We start from the raw sequence: 25,114 nt of genomic DNA on the forward strand, positions 1-25,114 counted from the left end.
TGCATGCTAAATTTGCTGAAATAGATAATCAAGCAGGTTAACTTAGGCCTGATCCAAAGTTCTCCAAAGTCAGCAGACAAGAGGCTTGTCTGCTTCAAAAAAATTAACTGAAAGAACAGATTTTTAGAGGTATTTAGGTAGCTAAATCCCTTTATAAGTCTCTCAACTGATTTCCATGAAAATTAAGTGTCAACGTGCTTTAAAAGTCCTGACCCTGCAGCTTTAATGGGAGAATTAATATCTTCATAAATATTGGCATACAGAAATAAGTCTGTGCTGGTTCCTGGAAATTGTACAGAACCATACAATATAGAGTAAAATGTATAGCGCTATTGCATAGCACTGAGTTTGACCATTCTTCCTTCTCTGTTGTGGGTTGTTCTTAAGGTTGGGCTGCTGTGGATTGTTTCCCCTGGACAACATCGTTTCCTCATTCCAGCAAGATAGCTTCATACATGGGTCCACATCCTGACGTTCGAAGTACACGTCCCCAGAACATCAGAGCTTTTTTCATATTCTGGTGGAGACAGATGAGCAGCTTTTGCTTGGTCCCCTTCTTGCTGTGAAACCTCCATGCGGAGCTTTAGTCAGACGAACTTTCTGGTTTCTTACTATATTCATAGCTTCACTTTCCCTTCCCAGATCTGTAACAGCTCCCTGTTCATCTTTCCAAGGCCATCTTCTGCTGTGCCGTTCCTTTGTTGTCTCTAGAATGTTGTTTGTTTTAAGGGTTTCCCTTCAAGTGCTCTTTTTTCCTTGATAAGGCACCAAATCTCTTGGCTTAGACAATTCTTCCTCCACCTATGTGACAGCTGCAGCTTGAATCCTATTGTCTCAGGGGAATGCCCATTCCCTTTCAGTTCCAGGCTGTCTCTCATCCACCTCTGCCTCTGACAGTGTCTCAGAAGGGTTCAGATTTGAATTTCTCCCTGCTGTCTTTGGTTCTCAGTCATATGCTGTTGATTTTCACTGCCCATTTCTGGTTAAAGTAGATTCAGTTTTATTTTCTGCCAATACAAAGACTGACATTGCCGCTCTTACCAGCTGCTCAATCTATCCTTGAATCAGGGACACATGCTCTGAATTTTAATTATATGCAAGTTGATCTGACTTCAGAGAGGTATGAAGATATAGGCAAAAATAATAATTATATCCCCCTCCTGCTCCTTGTTTTGTCATCTTGCTATTACCAGTGATTTGCCATAAACTATATTCATTGTTGTTTAACTACACAAGACAGAAGGGATTTGATGCAGAGGAGGAGATACTTTGGCTAAATTGGTATTAAACAACATGTTTACTACTAACAGTACTTTTGTTTCTTTTTTCTTCCATGGGAAACAACATCAGAATACAACAGGTCTCGCATGACAACGATCTTTTTGCAAGACTAGCCTTTTTCAAAGCCAAAATATTCTGATGATGTGTTCTAAACTCTTCTTACATGTCATTGGAAGTGCTAGAGCTACCTGAGGAGATATTTGCCCTGCTGTTGTATACTTTTAACAAATCCAGATGATTGCTAATTGGTGGACATACCTTCAAGAAAGGCAAGTAGGACACCAAACATCACTATAGGCCAAATAATCTAACATGGCCAAATTCTTAATTAAATTCTGTATCAGTTTATCAATTAAAAAACTAAATACTGGAATATAATTACAGCCAGTGATGATGCTTTCACACAAATTAGATCTTATTGATCAAACCTTATTTCAATATTTGATGAGGTCACAAGTTTCTTTGAAAAAAGATAACTGTGAAAAATATATTTAGACTTTTATAAGGCATTCGACTTAGCAGAGTACTATCTAAAAATTAACACTATGCAGTATTAATAAAGCAGTCATTAAATAAATTAAAACTTGGCCCACCTCCAGAAACAGTCACAAAAAGGAAAACACTGTGGGACCCAAGTAATTTAATATGATTCCTCAGGATTGGCACTAGACTTGAGAATATATAACATTTTCATAAATGATTTTGAAATAAGGTTAAAGCAATCTTAAAACAATTACAGATGACACAAAATAAGTGGAATGATAAAGAGCAAGAATAGAACAGTTATATAGAATGATCTGGAGTACTTCATCAGATGAAACAATTGAAACCCACAAAATATTTTAATACAATCAAATTCACATTATACATCTAGAAAGAAAAATGCAAACTAGAATGGAGGGTGTGTTGGTAAACCAGTATCTTAAAATGAATCCAGGGTTAAAATAAGCAAATTAATAATAAGTTGCATTATCTTAGTCTCCAAGTGCTATGTTGATCCAAAAAGGGCTAATATGATATGTCAATTTATAAACCTGGGAGAAGTAGCGTGATTTTAGTTCAGTGTCTTCACCAGTAGCACTGAAAGGGGAATACTGCTTCCATTTCTGATGTCCACATTTGGAAAATCATGGTACAAAACTGAAGAGATACAAACATGAAAGACTTAAAAGCTTAAACCATTTATCTTCTCAAGGAGAGACCTACAGGGATGCTGAGTCCTAGCAGGATTTGTAATCAAGCAGGGGCAAACCAAGAAGCAGGGCTAGACAGGCCAAGTCAAACAAATTCAAATGGGAGATAAGACTAAGTTTCAACTGTGAGAGTGATTAAACACTGAGATCTTCAAAACAAACTGAGTACCTCTTTTGAAGATAGCAACAAGACGATCTAAATATCCTTTCACAGATCTTAGTTCTATCAGTCTATCACAGCTTAATCAACAAGCAAGCAAAGGTGATATGGAGTGACATTGGGCCTTGATTGCCCTCTGAAGATTTTTCTCACTGAACCAGTGACCACAGAGAGAAAAAGAGAGAGATTTATGAAGTTTTAAAACCTTGCACCTAGCACTCGAAATTCAAAACAAAAGATCCACTTTCTTTAGCTAAGCACAGCCTTTCCTCTTGTTTTAGACCTTACTTTGCAAAGAGCTTTATGCAAGGCTGACAGACCACATCATGAAGGACAGACAACTTGCATCTTGTCTATATGAGAAATAGACAGATTAGGCCAGATTCTCGCTTAGCATAAATCATTGTAGGGACATCGCTTTGGCTCACATACTCTCACAGGAAAAGATGCAACTTCCAAAATCAGGGTTGTCAGACACAATATTCACATAACCTAGAAGAAGCGTTAACCTATCCCTCAAATAGTTATAACCTGCTGCAAAAAGATTTTTTGATGATGTTCAAAAGAGAAAGCTTTCCAGGTAAGTGAGTGTGATAGAAGCAATAAAAAGATTTTAAACGCTTATAAATCTGTTAATTCCACCAGATAGTCCCAACTTAGTTAACTACCTCTTGTTTCCGTAAGGCCCAGATTACATCAGTCAGAAACACTACACAGGTGATGTTTTAAGTTGCTTGCATGTTAAACAGTGGAGGAGTCAAATCTCTTTTCAGCTTCCCAGTTTGGACTAGTCAACTGTTATATTAATCTGTTGATTCTAAGGAAGAATCTAAGGAGGATCACTGTAAAGACCCAGTAAGGATGAAAAGCCAATCTCTCCCTTCAAAAGATAACATTTCCCAGGCCTATCCCAAGTTATGAGAAAATCAATTAAAGCTCACATATCTCATCGCTAGAATATAGCTCCATCAGCATTTGACTATCAGGAATGACTTAGTGACAAATCCAAAGAGCAATACACAGGCTTGGGGGAAGAACAGAGTCACAAAAAATTAATCATGGTATTAAATCAACTCAGGTCAGGACCTGTGTAAACAGACTAGTGCAAACCCTTCCTGAGACAGCTATCCATCGCGAATGCAGGGCGGGGGCACCCAGTCTCGCTTCCCAGAGTTCCTATACCTGACTGGGAAAAGACCTTCCTCGGTTAATCCAAGATGTTTTTCCTGAGGCTTGTGGTGCTGTGTGTGAGCCCTCACCAGTGCAAATTTCTGTAAGTTCCTTTTGCATCTATGGAAGAGGGACAATTTATTCTAGACAGAAATGGGCCTTAATATTTCTCACTACATCTTCCAGAAGAAGCTGGCAGTAGAAATATTATATGCACCACTGTCCCATTATCCACACAGAAGGCAATCGGGTTGGTCAAACGTAATTTTCCCAATCTGCACTGACTGTTCCCAATTACCTTTTTGTGCATGGAAATGGATTCCAAGAGGATATGCTCCATGATATTTCAAAGGAGCAAGGACAGGCTGACTGTACTACATTTTGTACTACACTGGGCCTCTTTTCTGCCTTTCTTAATGGGCGGTGTACTGTTTCCAGTCATCAGGAACCAACCTTGACTGCCATGAATTTTCATAAATGACAGACAGGAGCCTCATAATCACCGCACCAGCACCCTCACGTGAATCCCATCCAGCCCACAGAGTTTAATCTATCCAGCCTCTCTGAGTAGTCTCTACTCTGTTGGATCCTGTCCTGTTGGTTGCCATCTCCCTCCCAGACTTTGGTGGTACATACAGAAGTCTGGGAGCAAGCTTTGCCTATGAAGAGTGAGGCAAAAAAGGTGTTGAGAATTTCAGCTTTCTACACATTGAGTCAGAGAGCCTAGTGATAGACAATCATCAACAGACCCACCTTTTTTCCTGAACTTCCTTTTGCAGCTAGCACAAAGGCAGACTCCATCCTCAGCATCTTTAATGTTCCTTGATAGTTTTAGCTCTAGGTGGGCTTTGTCCTTTCTGCTTTTGTCCCTAAGGACCCAAGCAATGTTTTATACTCTTCCTTTGTTGCTTGTCCTTTTTGCAATCCACCTTCTTCCAGGATCAATCTTTGGAGATATCTTTCTCCATCCCATTCACCTCAGTTAAATAAAGAAATACACACATACATAAAGGATGTTCAAATAACACAGTGGTGAGCATGAATATGATACGAATATGCAGACAGATACGAATACACAGACAAAAAAAGGTTTGGCTTTTCATTTTTTTTAAAATAGCCCTTTCAAGTCACCTTTACACATCACTAAGAGGTTAGTTGCAGGAGCACAGAATTTTGCACAGAATTCAAATTAGGAAAAATGTGATTACCAGGCTTCTTCAGATCTGTGTCTGTCTGCTCCAGTATCTTCCATCTGACTTGGGGTAACAGGAGATGTTTCAACTCCTACTAAGGACAACCATAGGACAACCTGTTCTTAGAGAAACCAGCTTCCTCCATTCAGACATATAATGGCTGTCTTACGTACTGCAGTGTGTAGCTTTATGTGCCTTACTTTTTTTTTTTAGTCTTTTTATTTTAATCTTCTCTAATGTGTTGGGAGATTTTCTCATTATCTATAACCCTTTTTTGATTCTATTAAGCTTCTGGCTTCAATGATATCAAAAGACAGTGGAGTTCGGAGGTTAATTGTGCCTTGTATTTAAAAAGCACTTCCTTTTTTCCATTTTAATTGTGTTCATTTTTAAATAATGTTAAAATAGAAACTAAAAAAAAAAAGATCTATAGCTGACTTTAAAAGATTAAAAAAAACATAAAGAGAGAGAGAGTTAAATTATGACACTCAAATAATTCTTTCCTGTAAGCCTTGGGGAAAACTTGATGGCACTGAGAAGCTAATGCAAATTGCTACTGTTAAGGTTAGATTAGAAAGAAAATTTTAAAAATAAGTCTTTTAATCAGCTCTTCAGTTGGTATGAATCAGCTTAGTTCTTTGGGAGTTACTGAGGCTGAAGTCATTTATGTCACCTGAAGATCATGCCCTTTGATCTTTAAATATCTAATCTTTTTTACTGATCTCTTGGGGTCTTTTTCTAATATAGGTACATCTTTCTTAAGCCACGGTATACAAAACTGGACATTCTACTTCACCTGAGGTATCACCTCCTGTTTCTTATACATGATCTTCCCATTAATAAATCCCAGAATTAGATTTATTCCTTTTTTTGTGGCAAGTGTCACTGATCCCTATTCAGTCTGTGATGTATTATAATATCATCAATCAGTCAGTAACACACCCGTGTTATATTAATAATCCTCCCTTCCAACCTACACAAATACATCTCATCCCATGCATTTTGTGCTTGAACTTACTGCATTTTATCTCACTGATTTCAAACCACTTCTGCAATTAATCAAGATCATTTTGAATTATAATTGTGCCTTCACTTTCATTCTTCCTTCAGGACTTGCATCCTGCCTGCCAGCCATGGATTCTGTCCGTTCTAGCTACAAACTCAATTCTGCATCAGAACTCTTATTCAAGGAATATAACAAGTAGAACAACACTGGCACATTGCTGGCTATACAGCCACCTATGGGAATCACTGACCCAAAGCTCAAAAATCAAAGATTATGAGATCTATTTCCCTCTTTTATAATATACATATCACTGCATTGTGCATTTCCAACCTAGCCACATAGCATGATCTTAGTTCTGAACATGCATTAATCATGCTTTTGACCTGAAGTTATCACACACATAATGATTCTAACCATCATTTGGAGAACCGTAAATTTAACTGAAATCATTTACCTGTTTTTGCTTGTCCCTACCTTTAATTATTCTTTCTTGTTACCAATACAACTGTCACATAAAAATTCACCTTCTCCATTTTAAGAACTTATTTACCACCATCCACTCCAGAGTGCTTGTAGTATCTTCCATGCAGTACAGTCTGAAAGTGTAATAAGCATAACCCTTTATTCCATCATCCAAATCATATATAAAAGTACAGATTAGGATAAGACTAACAATTTGTGCATAAGGACACTTAATACATCCTTCAGGTTTACTAATAATCAGCTTAGAATGTCTGTAGGTGTGGTATTTCAACCAGCTGGAAATAAACTTTATGGTATTTTCATCTATCTGGGCTTAATCCAGTAGTCTAAATGAGAGCCTCTTGTGCCATTTGAGATGTCCTAGGTGAGATACAGTCACACAAGGCTGATAGATATGGCAAAGGACCTAACGGAGGCCTTATATTCTTCTGGGCCAGCAGCTGGTAACCTGGTGAGGTACCAGGAGAGATGAGATGAGACACTACAATATCTCAAATGGCACTTCACATCCATTTGCAGGCAACTGAATTGTTCTCTATATATCCCTAGGGTTTTTTTGAATATGCTATTTAATGTGTCAGTGCTTGCTTACGTATAAGCCTGCATTCATGTGAAGGATGCTTCTACACAGAGGAAGACTACCGCAGCTATACATTTCTTTGGGGGAGGAACAGTTTTATGCCTCCAGTCTACATTTGCTTCTCACAGTTAATGAGTCAAAGGAGACTTGTCCAAAGCTGCTTGCCTTATGCTAAAAAAAAGTATTAAAAAGAACTAATCACACATAGAGCTCATCTCTGCCTGTACACCTTTCACTTGGTAGGGAAAATGCAGAAATGGTTGACATATTCAGTAATGAAAAGTGCAATCTTTCTATTTTCAGTGTCAGACAGCAACCAGAACTATTCATGTGGACATATACTGTGCACCGTAGGCAGTAATTATTTCTTTCAGAAAGATCCAGGGAATACAAATGGATAACTGCTCTTCATCCTCTTTAAAAAAACCTTTGGTTGTGCTCTCCTACTGGGATGCATCATATCTCCCTTTCTTTTCAACATCCACTTGCAGGAGTAAAAGCAGCCCATAGGTTTCTCTGCCGAGAACATACTGCTTTTCTATTTTCTTCTTCTCTGATGTAGCCATTTCTATCTGTAAAATGTCACAGTGCCTCCCAGAAATTAGTTCCTGTGCAAAGAACAACCAACTTATTCTGACCCTATAGAAGGTATAATGATGATCCACAGAAGAAAGTACTTCAAAGAATTAGCTAGGGCATTACCTGTTCCTCTCATCAGAAATATCAATCCCCTGCTCATCAAAAGGGGTGTGAAGCTGCCGGATTCTGTTCCATGACTGATTAGATCACTATTAGTGGAAGAAACACACACAAAWAAGCCATTTCCCATTAAGTGCATACATTTAAGAACAGTATTTCCAGACACAGCTGATTGCCTGTTGACAAAATTACAAAATATGTCTGAATTTTACAAAAATAAGCCCATAATCTACTGAAGTGCAGAGGTGGAATGCTGTGATAGATGAGTAATGGCAGATAAGGTGTTCAAAGGCACCTGAACCTGCATCAAGGCTTGACCCTGTATCTCAAAAAAATCTAACAAAAGAAGCTCATTACCTCTGCAGGGCCTTAATAAAAGGTTTGTTCTATGACACTGCAACATATAAAGCCTACAATAGCTAGGTGTATAAACTGTCTTCTGGACCCAGAGGAGAAAAGAGATGATTTGCCCTTTTTCCGTAACACCAGAAGCTGGCTATAAATAAATGAGGCATGGGAGAGGTGGGGCTTCTCTTCCAGCAGCTGAGGTACCTCAGCCTAGTGGTTAGAGCCTTGGGCAAGGGTCAGATTCCAGCTGTGACACTCTGAAATGTAGCTCCTATCTGGACCTGTCTCCAGATTGACAATGATGTGATAGATCAGCAGTGGGACTTTCTTTAACAACCATGGAGTGCCATTTATATTGGCTTAAAATATTTATTATTATTATTAAAATAAGATTATGAGAGGGTGACAGAGCGCTGGAACAGGTTGCCTGGAAAGGTTGTGGAGTCTCCTTCTCTGGAGATATTCAAAACCTACCCAGATATGATCCTGTGCAATGTACTCTAGATGACCCTGCTTGAGCAGGGAGTTGGATTTAGACGATCTCCAGAGGTCCCTTCCAACCTCAACCATTCTGTGATTCTGTAATATCTCATCACCTCTCATCACCTTGTTAACAATTTCTAATTTCTTTATCACCCTTTTTAAAGCCTTAACAGCAATACAACATGAAGCAATATCATCATCAAAAAAAAAAAATTTTTTTTTGAAGTTATACTACTGCAGTAGTATAAAGTGAAGGAACTCCCTCACATATAAATCCAAAGAATAAACATTTTCTGAGGAAAGTATCAATGTTTAAACAGAAGGAGTGTTTCAGTGACTGAGTCATCATGCAGATCAGCTTGTGACATGACATGCAAGCTATGTCAGGTCAAATTGATGTTAAATATCCTATGACAAAGAGCAAGAACGATGACAAGCTCCCTTATGCTGTAAGTTCAGCTACTAGTAATTACATGTCTGAGAGACACTTTAACAAGGTAACTTTGGCTATGTTCAGCCAACACCTTGCTGAATACCCTTTCTTGGTGAACATCTTTAAGAAAAATAGCATTTCTACCTTTTTTCTCAGACACCTGAAATTTAGCAGTTAGCTACTCATTTAGTGTTATTCTTTCAAGGGTATGAAGTTCATAAATACCTTTGAACACCTTTTTCTATCATAATGATCATTTTACCCCTCCAAAACGGAGGCATTTATAAACGCACTTAACTGTGACAAAGATGCTTCTTCACATAAGGACCCCTAGGGGACAACTAATCTGTATCACTCTGTGGCATTTTCCCCTATTGTTGTTTATTCCACTATAGATACACAGATCCCAAGAGATTTGGAAAAGAGAAGATTGTGACATGTCTATTTATCAGGAGATACCATAGAACAATTCAGGACCTTCTAATTTACTAGAGCAGGAGACTTCCCAAAAACTGGCCTTTTCCCATCCACTGCATAACCTAGATCAGGATAGGCATTTTTAGAAAAGAAATCATCATTTCAGGGGAAAAAATGACTTAAATACAGAGTTTCTTAATACTAATTCGCATTTCAGATTGCCAAGAAATGACTTTAAGTAATCTAGCCTCTTCCATCTAATCAGACCAATTATCAAAATAACACCACTTAGTTGTAATATACTTATTTTGCATAGGCAGTTAAATTTATACAGAAGAAAGATCCTAGAGAGAACTAGATACAGGCTTTTTAGTTTTTCAGGAGAAAAATACAGGAATACCCTGAAAGATTGACACAAGAACAAATTGCCTAAAATATCTAACAAAACGCAATGCAGCCATGAGCCCACTTTCCCTAGAAGCAATCCCAGACCTTTCTGAACATGGTGTATCTGCAGCTTTCTTTTTCTCCATCTGCTGGTCGTGCTGAAAAGCAGCACAGCATCAATATGAAGACATCAGTCTCAAATGATTCTGCCCTCACACCAAGGTACTTCCACAGGCTATTAATAAAGTTCCTCTGTATTTTATATTTCCTAAATGAGATCAACATCTGTCATGAGACATCCCATTTAAACAGCACTGAGAGAAAGGGCAAAAATATCGCACTGTTACAGTCTTTTCAGAAAAAAAAACCTAAGCTCACTGAAAGCATTCCTTATCTGCCTAGATTCCAAACATAAAAAGAACATGACTGCTGGGCTAAAGTGCATGGAAAGGGCCAATGTTTATGTTCATAGCACTATCAAATCACTACTAATAGGTGATGCATTCACTACACACCAGAAAGTCTTTGAAACAATCTGACAAAACAGACATTTAATAAAATATTGGAAGACAAAAAAAGATGAAATGATTAAACCTACACTGTTCAATAGTATAACAGAGATTTAACAATGCAAAACCTGTACTCGATGGATTTCTTCATGAAACACCAAGGGCTGATGAAGATACCATAGGTACTGCAGGATAAAACCATTGTCACAGGGAGGGTCATACACTCAAAGAAAACAGAAAAGCATGATTTAGTGGCAAAGAACAGGCAACTTGAGAACTCCCCACTCTATTTTGTCCTTGAGAAAAGGCAAACAACTTTCCCTTCCTCTCTCAGTTCCAAGTTTATTCACTGGATTAAAAAACGCTAAAATGAAGCCTACAATCTGAAGGCAAAAATGCTGTCATTTCACAGCTGCTGTATCTCTGTGTATACCCCACACATAATATCAATTAGCAATGAGGACACAGTACATTGCTACAGATTGCTACAGTAAAGCAATCACCAAAGTAGTCAAAATTCTGGGCAGGCTTTCTAGGAGGAGAAGATTGTTTTGCTTTTATATACAGTCTCTGGCTAGCTGTCAAACAACAAGACTGATTGGCAACTTGAATGCAGTGCTTTCAAAACATGCCAGGTGCACTCAGCTTCAGCAGCCAATCACTTGCCCCTGGAGCATGCACAAATACTGCATGCATGGAAAGGGCTGGATCTGCAGAGCCCTTATACAGCTTTGCCCAAAGCACAGGGTGGCTCACTGAGACACTAATACAGATAAGTCCAGATCCATTGATCCCTCAACCACTAGCACCCATCTTTCCTGTTATGAGGTTTGCTGTAATGCTCCCTCCACAAAGGAATCTGAAGTTGACTCACCTATTTAGTCATTGAAACTTGTTATAATGAAATTGTATAGGGAAGAATGGAGCTGGACTGCAATTATTAAGCAGGTTTCATCTTGCAGTATTTTAGTAGCACCCAGTTAGAAATGGCTTACAGCAGCAGTTATAAGATGGTAGTTGAGCACTAAAGCAATTATACGTTTTTACCTGATAAATATGAACACTAAGTTATAATATGAAGGAACCACACAAACTGAGCAGGTCCAAATAACAATGTTCACTAAAAATTACTCACAACATGCAAAGCCTAGTCATGAAACCACAGCCATGTATATACTATTCATATATACTATTCCTGTAGTAAGTATAGTATACTATTGTAGCAGGCTTCCACCAGAGGAAATGCACTTACACCCTGAAGGAAAATTTTAACAATGCTACTCACAAGTCCAACATGATAAAACAGCAAAAGATAAACATGAAAGGTATTCCTTGTAGTAACATGATAGTATTATGTTTGGGGTGAATTCCCAAGTATCTGCAACTTTTGTATGAAAATATTCTTAAAATCATATGAATGTAACTTGCCAGCAATAACAGAAGATAACAGACCAGGTACTGATGTACCTTCAGTTGATGCCAAATATATAAGCAGTTTAGTAGACACCTATCCCAATACCTATTTTAGCTGTCACTTGGTAGGACTATTATAGATTTTGTTTTTGTTTCAATCTCTGTTGATTCTGAAATATTTGCCAATATGACGTCCTCAGCAAAGCTAATGATTGCTCACTATTGCTTACTTGTATAGCAAGATAGAGTTCAGCCCATAAAATCATGCTCCAAAGATCACTGAAGATAGAGTTAATTGTGATTTAAAATTTTGAATCTGAACAAACAAGCCCCAAGACATTCCTAGAGGCCTGTATTTGCTATTAGACAAACTAAGACTTCCTCTAAGAATCGCTCTAAATCTAGGCTACCTAAGAATTTACAACAAAAAGCAATAACAGGAGTACTATAAACAGATAATCCAAATGATACACATACAAAAAAAAAATTTACTGGTTTGAAATGTGCCAGAAAATAGACTGCCTTGAAGATAAACATAGATATTTCATAAGGAAAACACTGTCTCATGATTTTGTTTTAGGGACTTGATTAAAAACCAAGCCTCAATAAAGGGCTGAGTTTTAAGAGAGTAAGGAAAGTCAGAATTTTTCCCCCCTCACTTTATTTAGATTATTAACGAAACTATAGCTCATCTTCTTTATGAAACTATAGCTCATCTACAGATAGAAATACAAAATCTTTAATCCCAGCATTTCTATGATTACAATCTGTCATCTAACTCTTCTCTCCATACTCTCACTCTGTGTTTATAAAATTAACACAGCAATTATTTTCCCTCTATAATGACAGGCTTCAAATACAGACAAATTAGCTGATGGATAGCGATGCTAATAAACTAGGGACCAAAATGACAGCATCACATCAACAGCTGGGACTTTGTGCTTGAATCCCATGTGGAGCAAGGGGGTTTTATTAACAGCAAAACTTATCCTTACCAACTATAGGAATTCATCCATTGCCAAAGTTGGATACTGCATAAATGCCATTTTAAGACTGTGAATTACAGACAATGCAACAAGAAACTAAAGCAGCTAGACTAAGTAAAGCCACTTCGTGGCTTTAGCTGTTACCTTTGGATTTAAATGCAGAATTTATAAGGCTGACATTCTGATGCAAAATGAGGAGGAAGAATGTTCTCTCACCACTTTTCCAAACAGGGTAGTTTCTGTAATTACAGGAGATGTTGGATGCCTTGCCACCTGCAGTGATGCCAAACAGGGAGGAGAATAGCTATTATGAATCTGCGATAGATCCATATATTGTTGCATCTAGAAAACAAAGGAAGTTGATAGCTACTACCTTACATAGTATGCTGGTTATCATAAAATTTCACAAAGGAATAAAAAAAAAAGTTTTAAAAACAATTCACTAGTCTGGTCACATGTGTATCTGTGACTTCAATAAGTTCGACAGTATTTTATTCCCCATTTGTTGGAAAAAAAGAATAAAAAAAAAAAACCCTTCCTTCAACTTCTTAACCCTGACTTCATGCAAGCCCATCTGAAGTATTTAGGGGCTCTGCAGGTGAACTCTAATTCAGGAAAGCACCTGTTTCAAGTCAAACACATCCTCCTCCAAGGTGAAGCATCAAAGGTGTTGATGATTAGAAAAAAAACTTGAGAGTCTGGTTTTGCTCTTTGCACCATCTGGAAACAATCTACATCTGGAAACAGTATGAATATGATTTTATAGGGGTTCCCTCTTCACCAAACTTATTATTATAGCGAATAAGCATCTTGGGGAACTCTTCTTACTTTACATGCAGCCAAGCTAAGGCTAACTAAGGCTAAAACTTCAGTTGATTATTCATAGATATATAAAATGATTCCATGGCTTTTCTTAACTTTCTTCCCCTCTGTAAGCTAAACATTTATCAGAAATGTTTACGAAAGCTAAACAACAACCACTCTATCAGCTGCATTCTCTTACTGTGCTGTCCTGTTTCACAGGAATTGCACTTTACATAGCTGATGCTATTGCTCTTTCCCTTAGGTCCAATAACCCTCACTGAACTACATCCTGCAGGCTTTCCCCTCAGAGCGGGATCCACTATAAGCATGATTCCCTCACCCCACCCAAATTTGTAGGTTTTGTAATCTCTGGGACAAAGCACTAGACACATTAGTCTTAAATTCAAGACAAGATATACAATGCTGCATAGCACAGCAGCTGGGGAAGGCCCAGAGAGTCCACCACAGCTCCTGTTGGAGGTGGGCCACGTGGCTGTACTACCTGGCAGGTGGATAGCATGGTAAGTGATCTCTGAGCAAGGGGTCAGGTGCCAGATTTAGTCCCTTCTTCTGCATGCTATGGGTTGCAGCCTGTTTTAAAAGTAAAAAAGTTTTGGTTTAAAGCAAAGGCTGTGAGGAAAGTGTCTTTGGAACTGCTTTGAAAGAGGTTTTCAGTGCCACCCTTCCTTTTTCCTTTGTCTTCAGTTATTTCCTTCCTTTATTCTTCAAATTCCTTGCACGCATAGCTTACCCACTCTTCGAACCTCATTATAGGAGAAAGGTAGGATCCAGAGCTACACCCTCACTCTCACTTCCAAATTTCTCCTTTAGTAACTTACCCTTAATTTATCTTGTTACATTGTAATTTCTTCAGCAAAAGTCTTCTCTTTCTGTTATCTGACAAGCATGCCCCCTTCCATTCTAATATTATTAGACAGACTACACACTATACACTTAACTATGCTTAGATACTTAAAATTAAAAAAAAAATTAAAATTAAAAAAAAAAAGAGAGAGATAGTAATAGGGACAAAAGGCTATCACAAGTCAGAAAAGAACGAAATCTCTCTACTTTCTGACTCCAACTGAGCCACAGTGAGTAATAGGAAAGCATAAATCCTACTGGAAAGCTTTGAGTTAATTTGCAGGGTTCATAGGTACATCATCATATACAAATGAACTGATCAAAGATGATTCACAATGTCCTATGATTTTAAGATTTTTACTTTTCTAGTTACTCAAAGTGTATTGCAAATGCATGTGAGACAAGCCACATCTTTTAAAAGTAAACAAAATCTGAAAGTATATACATACTTTACCATCCTCTCTCTCAATTAATAATAAAATAAAAAAATACAGGAGAATTTATAAAGAAATTGGAAAATAAAATACATATGAATGAAACAAAAACCTTATCATACAGGTGTTCATGCACTAGGCCGTCCAAGTCAATCATAAATCCATTCATGTACACAAGTTGTTTAAAAATAAATTGCAGCATTTTATTATTGTGTATGTTTTTTCTTTTTCATAATCTGAGACTGTCTTAGCTCCTCAGTCCCATGAGCATACGGACAAGATTCAGCAGGCAAAGAACAGCCATCAGGATGATGAATGAAAAACCAACAGAGACGCGTTTTAAATGCTTCAGCTGAAAGGTGTCGTTTTACTTCAGGCTTGTTTTTCCTTGATGGTTTCTCTTTTCTCCAGTCACGAATATGAACTCTCCCATTTAGAACTAAGATTTAAAAACAAACAAAAGAATACAGCTGTTAATAGAGAGTCATGGGAATTGTACTGAAAAAAAATGCATAGTGACATCCTGTGAATAAAATACATATGCTACAAATGGATCACTCGGGCAAAACCAAAATGTATAATTTGCACAGAAATAGAAAGATGTGCACAACAAACTGAGATAATGTAGACACGGTCTAAAGAAGAACTGATTGATTGCCCTTGTGAGATGTTTTGCTGTCGTATTGAACAGCCTGAGGCTTCTTTCTATCATCTTTGTAGAGAGTTTGTTTGTCTTCCTTTTTAAAAAAATACCATTTAGGATCATTTAAATTAAAATCCTCTAAATTCAGATTGCAACTCCTGAACCTTCAACTTTATAAACATCAATCTTTCCCTTGTTCAAAACTTCATTACTCCACATTTAAAATGCAATCAGCAGCAAAAATCCAGTAAGAGTCTTCTGCAACTTTAACTAGAAAGAAATGCTCTTACAAAGACAAAGGTTCAACTGACCAAAGTACAGACTGCACAAAAGAGCTGGCAAGTCTAATCTTGCATATGAATCAACAGTCGATGGGTAGGAACCATCCTAATTAACAGGGATTCAGCACTGTACCAGGGATTCTTTTTGGTTCTTAACTTTGGTGGGGTTTTTTATTCGTTTACTGTGTCAGGACCATAAGCTGTACACAGATTTATCTGTGAACGTCTGTCAACTCCTTACATGTGTAAGCAAAACAGAACAGAACAAAGAAAAAGTAACAAAAAGAAAGAAAAATGTAAAGAAAAAAACAGTGAAAACGATGATGGAAGAATCTACCACTTATGAATTGTCATATTCTATTTTCATATTCTACTAAAACTATATCCTCTCTATCACACTTTTGTAGCTTGGAACATTTAACCCATGCCATTCTGTATTCTGTAAACTGCTGTCCAGGCTAATTAAACACATTAAGCCTCACACAGTTAAAGGTTCTTTACTAGACTAGTTTTATTCTGTGTTGGCATTTATTTTGTGGGGTTATTAAGTTCCGACTAAATCTCAGTGAAATTACTCTGTACTTGACTGCCTTCCCTGCCCCCCCCCCCCAAATCATTACAGGAAAAAGAAAAGTTCTCTCTAGTTAGGCTATAGCATCCAAATAACCACTTTAACTAAAGGGCTGCCCTGCTAAAGAGCTGTCTTTTCAGACACAACTGGTCTAAGAACAACTCTTTGCTGACAGCTGCCTTTCCAATCTTATTCAAAGGAGAGTTTTAACTAATAGTATCTTGGAGCAATAAAGCAATACATAAGCACCACCCAGTTTTCCACAAAGATATATACAGCAATTAAAAACATCCCACTACAATGGAAAGTAGAGAAGCATAGAGCAGCCATGTAACACATTATTAAAAAACAGGAAAAAAAAATCTCTCTAGTCTTTACCTTCAAATACTTGATGGCTGTTCTTGAGCAGTGTCTGTAGGCCTCCATATTCACTCTTTAGCCTTTTTAAAGTCTCTTTATTTAAGTGCTCTGCTACTTCTTTCAAGGAAAGGCTTTCTGCAATAAATAACGATGTAGGTATTAAATACATATATATACAAAAAACACTAAAATGCCCTGCTTCTCCCATGAACTCTTAACTTCTGTATAAATCAAAAATTACAAACAGAATCTATGAATTACCTACAAGCACTGCAGCAACTTTGTGCTCCCAGTATCACGCTTGGTATGTATTTTATATGTATATTGTCTGTAAAATGGAAGCTTTCATTCTTCAGGACTCAAGTCAGAATTTCCACAGTAAGACGCAATTTACCACCCTACACACGCCTTTTTTTTTTTTTTTTTTTTAAACAGTAATATACAATCCTCATTGTGCTAAGCACTGTTTTCATGCATGTAGTACAGAGACTCTGACTCAGGATCTCCTAGAACATTAACATATGACAGAAGACAGTGAAGTAAATAATAAACACGGAGGGAGGAAAGCAGAAAGAAGATAGCAGTGTTCTAGAACTACTGTGTTTATAAAATTAACAGAAACCTCTATTCTTTTTCCTTGGGACTAAACTAACTAAACATTCCTAGTCATGATGTGACCAAATGGCACTTCAAAACATTTCTTAGAGAATTATAGCCAGTTATTATGTGACTATCCAAAAACAAACTTAATATTCGCCCAAAATAGGTGTAGACTGATGTGTTTTGGGCAATGGGGAGCAGTTTTGTTTTGTTTTTAAATACTAAGCCAAAATCAATATTATATTTAAGTGTAGAGGGAAAATATAAAGCAAATAATACAAAATAGAATTTATATGACTTACTTGCATCCCAGTGTGCAAAAAGATATAGTTAAAAAAAGGCCTCTGATTGTCTTTCCAGCAGTGCTTGCCATTATTTTTTGCCCTTGCTGATAGAGATTGTTACATTACTGTTCACTCTATTTCCTAAAATCTATTCACATACTAAACTTACAATAATGTAGATTTATTGGAAAAACAATCTTACTTCCTTGATTCCAGGTGTTCATACTTGCGCTGTGTGTATCACAGCATGATTTTTCTTGGGTTGCATTTAACAGCAAGTTTGCCACATTCAGAACCACATCATCTACAAAATCCCGAGGGAGAGCAGCACAATTTCTGACTTGTTCTACTTTTTCCCTAGGTTGAAATCCAGGCATCCAAATTCTACCAGCGGTCTCAGGCTCATTTCCAGGAAATTCAGTGCCTGCTTCTTTGCAAACATTGTCAGAGGCATCATTATGACTAAATCCAGCTCTTCTGTCATGTGTGACCAGAGTACAAGTCTGATGATCATGAATATACTGTGTTATCTGCTTGTCAATCAGAGCACATTGCACGGGTGGATAGGTCCTGTTTTTCCCAATAAGACACACCTATTTTAGCAGAAACAGGTAAATCATTATTTCTATCATACTATTTATATAGAGTCCCATGTTTATACACAGTCCCCCAACCTGCACATGACTTACCAGGTTTTTAAATCTAACTAAAGGAGATGTTCATTGGAACTCAATGCTCATTAGTCTGAGGTGGGTTTTCTTTCAATTTTTTAATTTTGGAACCATGGAAGAAATCTAGTAATCAAACCATAATCCATCACACCATACAACCAACAAGAACAAAAAGATTTTTCCTGAACCTCAGATTACTTACAAGATTAAGGCTGAACACCTCTTTTTAGTTTGAGAATATTTCACTTTGAATTTCATGGGACATGAAAAATCAGCAATAACTGAGGTAAAAGGAACCAACAAAGGCAGTTGGGAAATTAAGGTGAAAAGTGAGTGTAAAAGTTTTTCATCCCATAGAGATGCATAAAAAATAACCATAAAACCTTCCACTCTTTGTCATCTTTGGAATTGTACCTATGACCTTAAGTTTGATATAGCAGATCACCCAAGAAACAAATGAATACTTTTAACCTCTCTTCAGAGAACACTGTCTGAAGTAATGCAGTTGACCATAGCCTGGTCTTACACAACAGTAATAATGAACAAACATCCATATGCTTCAGCCAGCTAGCAACATTATTAAAAAAAAAAATTACCCTTTTAGTTGAGGGAATTCTAAGGCAATCTTCTTCTACATGAAAGCCACATACAAATCCCACTTGGGAAACAAAATCAAGATATTCTCTGTACTGAGTCTTCTTGCTTTGTCTTCGGCTATACTTTCCATGGAAATCAAAGAAGCAACATGGCAGCACAAAGTAGCAGCAAGAATAGGAAGACCTACGAGAAGGATGATAAACATGCATAAATGTAAAAACCCATTAGATACAAGCAATAATGGCAATTTTTATGAAGTGACAGGGCTTTAAGAAATAATATAAGTATGTTCCTCTTTCAGTAACTGTATTTGTATAAACAAAGATACTGTTTCACAAATTATTTGCTATAGCAAATTACTGTAGTAGATTGGTTCGTGGGACTAAATCTCTAGGTATCAACCTATTGCAACTGGTTGTCATGAGCAGAACAGTTCAACGAAAGGTAGGACACAACAGTAATTTTTCACCAGACTGAAATCTAAAGAATGAAAATCAATTCCATTTTTGAACTTCAAAACCAAAATGCTATAACATTCTTAATTCTACAATGAAACAAATATTACTTCCACACGTCTTTACAGGATTAAAGAAGAAAAGCTGTATGGGTAATGAGCTGGCATCATGGGCACCAAGTCCTGCAAAAAGGACAGCAGGTGTAGCTGCAACAACTGCAGTTTTCACCAAACATGCATGGGCAGATTATGTTTTTAATTAAACTCCTTTTTTTCCCATACCTAGCTGCAATTACAGGTATCCATGGTGTTAATTCATCTGAATGGTTTCCTATCAACCAGTCAATATCTGGGAAGAGATGACTGTCACCTGGCATGATTGTACATTCCTGAGAAAAACAACAGCAGCAACAAACAACAACAAAAAGTAAATATTATATTTGAATACATTTTATTTCTTAATAAAGCACTAAGAAACAATATGAAATCCTATAAGCAGACAAATACAAGGTGAACAAGAAGCACAGAAGCTATCAATATTTTCCTCAGTCTGCACTTTTGCCAGGCAGTAATTTTTTAGAGCTTCAAAGAATTAATTAAGCAACAGCAACCCACAAAATATTGGCAGACAAAGAGTGGAATAAAAGATATTTGGCACCCTAAAAATATGTAAATAAACAACATTCACCAGATTCTGGTTCCTTGCCATTCTCGTTCTGTGCCATGTATTTCTGGACTCATTTTTTCAGAAAGATCTGTTTAATTTGCTGCATTTTAGAGCACTAATCTAGGTCTAGCAATTAATTGGAACAAGTTTCGCTACTGTCTTCTCTTCTTCCAAATATGCTTCCCAATATACAGAACACCATGCCTCTCACCCTGTCATTCGCATACATTGAACCTAATCCATTGCAACACTTCCACTCTTGTCCATGCTCTTCCGATCTGTGTTAGAATTATCTTATGATACTCACCAAAATAGGAGGAAAAGGGGGAAGCAATAGGTGTATACCAGTTAGAGGAAGGTGGCTTATTTGGCAGTCTTTACAAAAGCATTTCGCTTGCAGAAATTCAACACACATGGCCTGAAATATCAGTTCAGAAGTCCTCCCACCACAATATTGCCTCAGAGAATAATAATTAGCCTCTATTCAGATATTGTATGAAACATGATGAATTCTTCATATGGGTTGAATTTTAAAAGTTCCAGAGTGCCTTTAAATGTTTAATTGTCTGTCTTGCACTCACATATTCTTACCCAGATGTTCAGATGTTTCTAAGAACTCTGTTTAGCTCAAGAAACCCAAAGTAAAAAAAATAAAAAAAATTTAAAAAGAGAGAACCAAGCTCAGCAAAAAAGCAATTGAAGATGTTTATAGTATAAAGTTACATATTCTTCTCTAAAAATGTGTATCAATCTCACAATAATTGGGAAGATTTAAAAAAATAAACATAAAACAAATAATCCTGATTGAAATGTAAATCTTCACAGATATTTAGGGAAAGCTCTAAAAACAGTTCCAATATTTTCATTCTATGTATGTTTATGTTACTTTATGTATGTTTATGTATTTTCTGTAGCTCAGCATTCACACACATGCAAAATAGTATCTGTACAGAAATTCAAAAGAATTAGTATAGGACTTCAGAAACATCAGAATACCTCTAACCCATCCCATATTCTCTCTTCAGAAAGCACTACACTTTGGGTGTTTTAAGTGTCAGTATGGTGTATCATTGTCCACTTTAATCACTATATCTCTGCCCATTTTTGTAGTATGTAAATACATATTCAGATAATATGTATGTGTAACACTTGTGGTTGGCAGGTTAGTATATGTTAATCCAAGTGTTAGATAAATGTTTTCGTATGGTTGATTAAACAAATTACACCTACGTTTCATTTCATTTTTGGTTACTGATTTTAGACATAGCATGAATTATCAGTGCCATATTCCACATTCTGACAGTTGTTAATACCAAATTTGCATTCACCATGTCTGACAGCAGTTTGGTGATGCAGCATGCCACCTGTTACATTCATCTATATTGTTAGTATTGGCACTGAATGTCACAGATGGCAATATTCATCCTGCAACTCATGCTTTAGATAAAGATCAAAACAGAATTAACTTCCAAGGGGAACAAAAAGGCTGTAAGCAGGTGCTTTCTTCTTCTGTCACTCCTGTGGCTAAGGGAGCCTTACATAACAAGCAGGAAGGAGGAAATATAATCTTCCTCCCAACTCCCTCCCATGCAAATTAGTACTTTGCTCATATGCAAATTTTTGATATTTTTATTATTTTGTCTGTTTTTTTCAAATGTTCTGTGTGAATTCTTATTGTCTTAGTTGAAAGAAGAAAAACAAAAATATTCTTTTACTGCAAAGACTGACAGTTGATGCTCTGGTATTTTCCTATGAGTCAAGAAAACTAAGAAATTATAAATGGCCAAACCTTAATATGAAATAAATATGCAAAATTCACTGTTTTCTGCAATACAGAAAGCGACTGGGACAGAAAAAAGGACATACAACAAGAAGGAAAACACAGTGTGATCAGATATATTATAGCATATTTATATTTTATGTATGTATTTTTATATATGTGTGTATATATATTTTAAAATATATATGTACAAACATAAATAAAAAACAGAAAATACACCGTATTAATAGTATAAAGAGAATGAAGTGGCACTGTGGCTTGGTGTTTTAGATTATTTTGTCTTGAATCCTTTAAATAAGAACTGGTTGTAGACTACACAAAACAATTTGGCAATTTTGGCAATGTACACCCAAAACGGCAGGGTGGCAAAGGGTTCCACAACAGTAAACTTCCCACCCTTCCTCCATCTCTCAGTGAGAACTGCTGTTTGTTTAAAGTTGTTAGAACTCAAAGATACACTGAATACCATTTTTAAACAACTTTACTATAGAGTAACTATAGAAGGAAAATTCCTTTAACATAATGGAAGTTGAAAACGCCATAGAGGATGTTTGAGAGAATGGGGTGAGAAGTTCTTGAAATCTAGAGAACAAGAAACCAGGAACACCTCACCTCCAAAGGGCAACCATTCATCAGCACCAAGCTTTAATGAATATCAGACCAAGAACAGCTGGAGTTAAAGTGAATGTTCCTGTGCTGAACTGTTTCTGTTCTCATAAACATGCTAATGTGGAATTTGAAATATAATCCCTCTTTCAAACTCATTTGCCTGTCCAGTTTTCTGCAGGCTATTATTTCAATGACTTACCACAAAGTCAATACAGCAAAGAATTGGCTCCTCTGAGGTTCAACAATTTTGTCGCAAAACAGCACAGAGCACTCTAGAAGGTCAGAACCACTTTCAGAGTAGCCTGTTATTAATTCAGGAATAAACTACTCAGAACTTGGAATATTAATTCTTTTATAAAGGTTCAACAGTGCAAAGAATGCTGCTGAATATTGATCTTTCAGCAAAAAAGTTTCATGATGTGCATGAAAATAGAAACAGAAAAATCACACTAGTCATTTCAGCTGAAAAAATAAGAAAATTGAAAATGTGCAAGGATGTGATATTGCATTGCTCTAACTACCAATTCTCTTTACAACTTACAATACCACAGGACAGATGACTGTCATCATACCAAGTCCATAGACCATTGTAGACAACAATCTATATAACACGATACGTTTGATTATATTTGCATGAACACAGCCTCAGGCAACGAACAAATAAATAAAGTTACAAATGACTGAGATTGACATACATTTGCATAATACCTCTAAATGAGTTTCTGATCCATACATGTCCCATATTTTTCTTCTCCTCACATCAATGCCTCTACCAGAATGCTGAAATATTTAAACAACAACAAAGTATCACTTTTAAATACTAATTTTACCAGAAATTTTCATACAAGCTCACTACAACTATATATAAACATGGATTATTTAATTCACACTAAAATTTAGACACATGAAAACAGCTTCACCATTTCAGGAGAAGTTGAATATCAAATCAAAAGGAAAAGACTAAGAGACATTTAGAATCTATCTGGTTTGTAATTTGATATCGGCACACCTATTTATTGAGGCTGTTCTTGAAAATCCTGCTTATAGAAGTATAAGGAGAGTCGGATTTTTGTAACAAAGCCTTTCATAAGGTTAGTATTACTGCTGTAGTAATGGGTGCTTTGTCCCTGGGGCTCAGGGAAGAGTCCAGTCAAAGTAGTTTGTGCTGGGAGAACAACCTTCAACTACTGAAGTTAACAAGGTTGTTGGAGTCCAAACACATTTTCCCTGTGTGAACTAATGGGAAAAGAAATGAGGATTGGAAACTAAAGTAAGAAACAAAGAATACATAAGCAATAGTATTTGAACTCCAAGAACCCTGTGCAATAGGTGACCAAAATTAATACTTTCACAAAATCAGTTATTAAAAAAAGTTTCCTGTAACTCTAAGACACTGGATTTTTTGTTCATCAACAACATGCTTCTCAATGCTATAGCAGTAACAATTTAATAACATAAGAAAAGAAGCACATATAGGGAAAATAATCTCTTATTAGACCAAATTTTTCTGACCACACAAGGATAGAGAGCTTGTGTTTTAAAAAGCTGGCCATTTTTTCCAGTGATACCATTTGATCCAACAGGAGATATCAATTTCCTCTACACACGTTACCATGTTTTCCCATCAGTGGAAAAGACAATTTTCTGAAATGGACAGACTAAACTTCACTGGGTATTGTTGAATCTCAGTGACCTTTTCTGCTGTTTCAAAACTCTTCTGCTGTTTCTTTTCTGCTTGTTTCAAAAATTATGCATTAAAAAAAACTGAGTTTTGCTGTACTTCTGATTTCACTCCCCAAAACATAGTGCATTGTTAGGTCTTTTCACAACTACAAATACCGAGATTGTTTCTGAAGATATGGAAAAACATTTTCAAGACATGATGAGTAGACTTCAGCTTCAACAAAATTAAGTTTACAAAAAACATCTAATTTAAAGTCTCTTGTGAGAGAGAATCTCTGTTTTAAGATTCCCATTCCTTTTCGCTATGTCTAAAGCATGATTAAACTACATCACTACTTTTTTTTCCCCTCTTTGTTTCTTACCTGAAAAAGATAAATAGCCTTCAGGGCAACCAATTGCACTAATAAAAATAAATAAATAAAAGGCTTCTAAGCCTCTGCCAGGATTTGTGCTGGTAGCTATAGAATGACAAAATCCTATTCATATTACTATATGAATTAATTGAATTTTGGCTATTTGCATGTGAGATAAAAGGAGAGCAGAATAATATTGAATAACACTATTTTTACAAAACAAAACAAGAAAACACACACCCACACACTCTATTTACCCCTTCATTGCTTAGAATATGAACCAGTAGACCATTTCCACAGCCGAGATCTACAAATGACTGTTTCTTGAACAAACCTTTCTCCTTTCTCTCTTCTTCCCAAAGAATCTAATACAAGAAAAGAAAACATTTTAGAATTATGGTCTCAATTTTACCTTAAAAGCATGCTCTATATAAACCTCATTAACAGTTTTGGTGCTCAGCTGTGAGCACAAAAATTCATACAGGCATCTTAAGTGCTATCACAACACATGCTCAAAAACATTAACACCTTAACTGAACACTTTAGCATCTGTGTCTTGCCTAAGCTATAAGATTCGCATATTAGGCATTACTGTGTCTCATCAACGCAGGTTGCTGCAGAATTTAGTGCAACTATATCACAGAATCACAGAATCGCTGAGGTTGGAAGGGACCTCTGGAGATCATCTAGTCCAACCCCCCTGCTCAAGCAGGGTCAC

At 36.6% G+C, this 25,114-nt stretch overlaps 1 protein-coding gene across 1 annotated transcript in view; it reads right to left on the reverse strand.

Annotated features, from left to right (window-relative positions):
- Nucleotides 1–995: 995 nt before the first annotated feature.
- Nucleotides 996–25,114, reverse strand: part of TRMT44 (tRNA methyltransferase 44 homolog) — a 30,710-nt gene continuing 6,591 nt past the window's right edge. The window contains exons 4-13 of the mRNA XM_026054761.1: nucleotides 24,654–24,761; nucleotides 23,069–23,140; nucleotides 19,587–19,693; nucleotides 18,850–19,033; nucleotides 17,785–18,175; nucleotides 16,717–16,833; nucleotides 14,956–15,282; nucleotides 10,471–13,014; nucleotides 6,478–7,854; nucleotides 996–5,088 (exon numbers count right to left, since the gene is read on the reverse strand). Of these exons, the coding sequence (XP_025910546.1) occupies nucleotides 15,050–15,282; nucleotides 16,717–16,833; nucleotides 17,785–18,175; nucleotides 18,850–19,033; nucleotides 19,587–19,693; nucleotides 23,069–23,140; nucleotides 24,654–24,761 (1,212 nt within the window). The 3' untranslated portion in view covers nucleotides 996–5,088; nucleotides 6,478–7,854; nucleotides 10,471–13,014; nucleotides 14,956–15,049. The remainder of the gene's footprint in view (nucleotides 5,089–6,477; nucleotides 7,855–10,470; nucleotides 13,015–14,955; nucleotides 15,283–16,716; nucleotides 16,834–17,784; nucleotides 18,176–18,849; nucleotides 19,034–19,586; nucleotides 19,694–23,068; nucleotides 23,141–24,653; nucleotides 24,762–25,114) is intronic.

The sequence above is a fragment of the Apteryx rowi genome, unplaced genomic scaffold (genome assembly GCF_003343035.1).
Source record: "Apteryx rowi isolate R43461 unplaced genomic scaffold, aptRow1 scaffold_97, whole genome shotgun sequence".
NCBI classification, from domain to species: Eukaryota; Metazoa; Chordata; class Aves; order Apterygiformes; family Apterygidae; genus Apteryx; species Apteryx rowi.